General features: G+C 49.2%; 1 protein-coding gene across 1 annotated transcript in view; it reads left to right on the top strand.

The window, feature by feature from the left end:
- EI24 (EI24, autophagy associated transmembrane protein) overlaps positions 1–5,481 on the top strand; it is a 45,067-nt gene that overhangs the window by 10,693 nt on the left and 28,893 nt on the right. The window contains exon 2 of the mRNA XM_019508929.1: positions 1,585–1,732. Coding sequence (XP_019364474.1) covers positions 1,691–1,732 — 42 coding nt within the window. The 5' untranslated portion in view covers positions 1,585–1,690. The remainder of the gene's footprint in view (positions 1–1,584; positions 1,733–5,481) is intronic.

Raw genomic sequence — 5,481 nt, 5'->3', positions numbered from 1 at the left:
ATCCCATCCTCCATCCTTTGTAGGCTTTTCTTTTTAGCCTTAGGAGGTCTGCTAGGTCCCTGGAGAGCCAGGAGGGCTGCTGTGCCCTCTTGCTGCCTTTCCTCCGAGATGGAATAGACTTAGCTTGTGCATTGAGGATCCTTCCCTTGAGGAGCAACCACTCTTCGTGAACTCCTCTCTCCCTGGGGTCATAGTCCCTTAGGTCCTCACTGACAAGCCTCCTGGATCTTATCAAAGTTGGTTTTCCTGAAGTCAAGGACTTTCGTGTTGCTGACTGACTTGCCAGCTTTACGGTGGATGGTGAAGGTGATCAGCTCGTGGTCGCTGTCACCCAGCTTCCCATCGATCACTAGCTTTTCTTCTTGCCAGTTTGGATGTTTCTGTTCAGTTCTGCATGTGGAGAAGCCCACAATCATTCTCTCTTGTGGAAATGAATATCCTTGCCTAGGTCCAGCTTTAGTGATATGTTGGCCTTCCAGCTCAGTAGATTTCCCCTGTTGGTTGACAGTAATTTGTTCTGGTGGACAAGAGCTTTCCAGCAGGGATGTAAATATTGTTAAAAGAATGATCTGATCAATCTCCTCTAATTATATCGGTTAATGGTTAACTGATAATATATACCTAGCCCTGGCTGGGGTGGAGGTGTGGCGTCCTGGGCCGGCGTGTGCCCCATGCTGCCTCGCTGCTGGGGAGGGGCTGCAGCCAGCTGCCCGGGTTAATGCAGGGAGCCAAGGGCAGCATACAGACCTGGCAGGACATAGCTGCTGCTGTTAAGAGCCACTTCCATGGGCCTTTTGGTGGGGTGGGGGAGGCAGTGGCAGCAAACCCCACCAAACAACAGCCTACATGAAACCGCGGGGGAGCTTTCCCAGCCCACTGCAGGCACTGCAAGGCTGGGAAGGAAGGAGCAGACTAGCTATGTGTACTAGTCCCTGTTCCCCCTCCCCTCCCCTCCCCTCCCCTCCTCGCTTCTCCATGCCTGCCCTGCTACTTTCCTCCGCGTTGCTTCCCTTCCCTGCCAGACTGCATCCTATGCTAAATGTTAACCAGTAATGCATTACTAGTAAAAATATACTTCTTATTTAAACATTGAACCTTTCACATCCCTACTTTCCAGACAAAAATAATTTGCTCAGTAAGAAAGAGGCCAGCCCCATGGAGAGTTTCATATACTGGGGTAGAGTTTTTGAGTTGGAGTGTGTATTTGATGGTGATTCACAGCAGAGAACAAAATATTAGGGTGATGTGCTTATGGTCATCTGTGCTACTAACCAGAGGGTAGCTATGCTTTATACCAGCTGGAGCTTGTTTAGGATATATGGCTTCCTCAAAGGCTAGAGGTACTCTGGAAATCTATTTCAGTAGCTTTTAAGTCAGAATATTACAATCTTTAAAATGTTAGGGGCCCTGTATCCACTCTTTCATTGTCAATCTATCTGCAAAAGTGTTAAATGCCCCAGTAGCAAGGGCAAATACTACTTTCTGTTTTGCTGTTTAACTTTGAATTCTGTTTTGCATACAGCTGTGTAAACTGTTAATCTTTGTTAACATTAGCCCTAGTAATGTTTTTTCCCTCTCTGTCAGGTTCTGTCGACCTCCTACTTCTCCGCAATGAGAGCAATTTTGGTTCTTCTCTTCCCTTCTCCCTGTAGTTGATATTTTTGGAATTGGAGGGGATGCTGCGGTAGAGATGGCAGACAGCGTAAAAACCTTCCTTCATGATCTTGTCAGGGTAAGTCTTACAGTTTCTTGAGTTCAAAATCATTTTCGTGGTTCTTTTTTGTTTGAGGTTCTTTTGCATAGGTGTTTTGCATTGTGTTTACAGGCAAAGCAGACATAGGCTCCATTGATATCATCTGTTATGAACAGTCAGTCAGATGACAGCCTATTCTTATAGGCTTCATCTCTTCCTTTTCAGGTATCCAAGAATGGATTAAGAACTGGGTTGTGAGGGTGCTCCAGAAGTATCTTAACTTGATTATCAGCAGGAATTCAGAACATATATAGCAGAGACTATTGTATTGACAGACATGGTTAGTGGTTACATCACTGTGTTTGAACTGCAGTTCCCTAATGTAGTTAAGTTCTGTAGTTTAGGTAACCTGCTCCTATACTGTGCTACTTTTCTGAAAGGGTATAGAATAGTGGGGAATGCTGGATCCTACATGTATTGCAAGTCTGAATGGTTTTGTTTTGAGAGACCAATGTGACAGGTAAATTTCCCTAACCTAGTAGTATTTTCTCCACTGTAAAAGGGACCTAAACCTGGAATTACTCTGTGTCCACTTAGCATAGTGTATTTTGTCTCCCAAAGGAAATATGAGGGTTGATCTAAAAGTTCCAAGACTTAGCCTTTATTTTAAAGAACAGTGTACAAACAACATTTTTATGAGCTGTCCCCTTCAAAGTAATCTCCCCCAGATGATATGCACTTGTCCCAACATTCCTGCCACTTTTGGAGCAATGCTGGAAGTCTTCAATGGTGAGTTTGAGTTCCGCTTTCACATTCTTATAGATGGTTGGAATGGCATCAAGTCTCCTTCCTTTCAGCTTCATTTTGATTTTTGGGAACAGCAAAAAAACACATGGGGCAAGGTCAGGTGAATATGGAGGGTGTAATATCACAAGAATGTTTTTTTTTCAGCCAAAAATTCTTGAACGGAGACAGCAGTGTGTGAAGGAGCATTGTCATGGTGCAGAAACTGTCGGCCATTTTCACACAGCTCACGGCGGTTTCTTCTAACTTTATCCCTCAGTTGAATCAAAACCTCTTTATAAAAGGCCTGATCGATTGTTTGACCACTCAATACAAATTCCTGATGAACAGTACCCCAAACATCAAGTCTTAGAACTTTTTGATCAAACCACATATTTACAGGCTAGCATTTTGGCAAGTAAAATAATGCTATGTAATAGAGGTGCACCAATAAAGATTTTCTTGGCCAGTTATTAACCAGGCATATTGACCGATACCCATCTGATAATCAGTTTACAGGAGGATAGCTTTGTAGTGTGGAAAGCAGTTCCCTGCAGGTAAGTCTCTGGAGGGGAAGTGGCAGATCGAGGCCCCCACATTGAGGGAGGGAGCGGGGCAGGGGCCCCCAGCAAGGGCAGTGCTGCCCAGTGAGGGCAGTGAATGGAACCCAGGGGTGTGGAGCGGGACGGAGCTGTGGGCATCTCATCCTGGTGCTTTAAAATGGCGGCAGGGACGCTTGAACTAAAGCTTGTCAAATGAACTTCATTTCAAGTGCTGCCACCATCATTTTAAAGCACGGGGACACTTTTAGGAGCAGAGGCACGCGGAGCAAGGGTGGAGGCAGGCTTCCCACTGTGGGCTCAGGTCTCTCCGCCCTGTTACTTTTGCCTTGGAAGCCGTGTGTTGGCCGCCTGTCCCCTGCCCATCTGGAAGTGGGAGGCAAAGCTTGCTGCCGCCATTGCTACTGGATGGGCAGGGGACGCGCTGCTCCCAGGGCAAAGGCAGCAGGGCAGAAGGCCCCGAGCCCACAGCAGGCAACCTGCCTCTGCCCTGCACACAAATCCAGGGGGGCACATGCACCCCCATGCCTTCCCTGAGGGTGCACACAGCAGTGGGGAGCCACACCCCTGTCCCCCACACCTGGATTAGCCACCTGTGGCTCTGTCCTGCTCCCCGCCCTGGCCCCAGGATCCCATTCACTGCCCTGGCTGGGCAGCGCCTCAGCCCCACCATGGGGGCCTTGATCTATCCCCCACCCATGCTCCTGTCCTCCCTCACACTCCTTAGAGTTACATGCAAAGTGTTTTTCTCCATGCTGCCCAGCTGGATTCCTAGTCATGTGCATGCTGTGGCTGTGCGCATGCATGCAATGTCTGGGGGTGATAAGGTGTATTATATTTATTGGTGACATTAATGGCTACACCAGCTAAAAATGCTGATAGCTGATAATGTCAATTTTCCTTTTATTAGTGCTGTTTCGATATGGCACTGATATATTGGTGCATCTTTACTATGTAAGCTGATGAGAAAGAGAATCAATTTGTCATTGGGATAGTTACTAAGAAGCAATCATAATCCTGGTATAGGCTGTAATTTAGTTGTATTCTGAGTTAGGGGTCCTATAGACACAGTTACTATAAAGTGCACAGGTTTTCTCTTGAACTGTAGCACTAATGAAACCATAGCAAACTCCTTCGACATAAATTAACATTATAAAGTCTATTAATGTGCTTTTAATGAGTCCACTAATTGATTTTTAGCCGTAATAAGACTTTGCTTAAATGTAATACTTTCCTCATCTCTGGTACCTTTCCTTTGGCACTCTCCATGTGTTTCACAAACATTAGTGAATTTAACATGATTGCATCACTACTGAGGGTGTATGATAGGGGCAGGCAAAATATGGCCTGCAGGCCAGATGCAGCCCGCCAGGCAAGTGCCTATAAATTTATTCTGTCTGGCCTGGCCCCACGCTGCTCGTGTTGAGTTAGCATGGGGCCGAGCCCTGCTCTCTCCTGCTGGGGCAGTCCATGCTGTGCTCCCACCTTCACCCACAGGAAGGCCCCGACTCTGGCCTGCAGGTAAGGAAGTGGCAGGGGTGGGCAGGGTAAGTGACAGCGTGCAGGGAAGGGGAAGTGGCAGCAAGTGGGCAGATGGGAGGGAAGCAGCAGCTGGGCGGGAGCACAGGCCTTGCACTGGTACCCTAGGACCGGGGCCAGTGGGAGCCCAGGGCGTGGCAGCAGAAGTGCAGAGCCCAGGCAGATGGGGTGCAGGATCCACCAGGCTTCATCATGTGGGGCTCCCCACGGCTGACATACAGTTCCCAGGTTTTCTGCCCAAGCTGCTGTCCTCTGGGGGGAGCTCGACCTGCTTTCCTCTGGAGGGAGCTTTGCATGATGGAGCCAGCAGCCTGGCTCTGCTTACTGCCATGTGCAGGTCATGGGGGACAGTGGGAAGCTCTGCACTATGTAGCTGAGCTGGCTCCTCCTTTCTCCCTGCTGCCCTGGCCAAGCCCCATGACCTGCACTGCCAGCTTCATTACATGGTGCTCCGCTTGGCAGCACAGGGCTTGGGCAGAGAACCCAGAACTGCATGTAAGCCCCATGCATTGGAGCCGGCAGCCCAGCCATGTTCAGTCCTGGGACTCACCGGGACTGCGCACTGCTAGGGGGCTCCTCCTGCTGTAGGCTGTGAGTGCCTCAAGGGCCTGCTATCTGTTGGCAGCAGGGGCTATGCTCAGTGGAGGGACGTTTGGAGTGGGGGATCCACATGCACACCCCACTATACACATGCACCCACACCCCCAGCTACACCCACCATACAGACCCTCCCCATCCACACACACCCAATCCTCTTATCTCCCCATAACCACCCACACATCCCCCCAGAAACCCCATACCCACCCCCCCCAAAAACTCCACATCCCACATATCCCCACAGTCCCACACAAACCCTATACCCCCTTCTCCACACCTGGCCACATCTCCCCTTTCCCCCCCCCCCCC

The sequence above is a fragment of the Gavialis gangeticus genome, unplaced genomic scaffold, assembly GCF_001723915.1.
Source record: "Gavialis gangeticus isolate Ggan-Ray unplaced genomic scaffold, GavGan_comp1, whole genome shotgun sequence".
Lineage (NCBI taxonomy): Eukaryota > Metazoa > Chordata > Crocodylia > Gavialidae > Gavialis > Gavialis gangeticus.
This window is presented reverse-complemented; position numbering and strand designations above follow the sequence as displayed.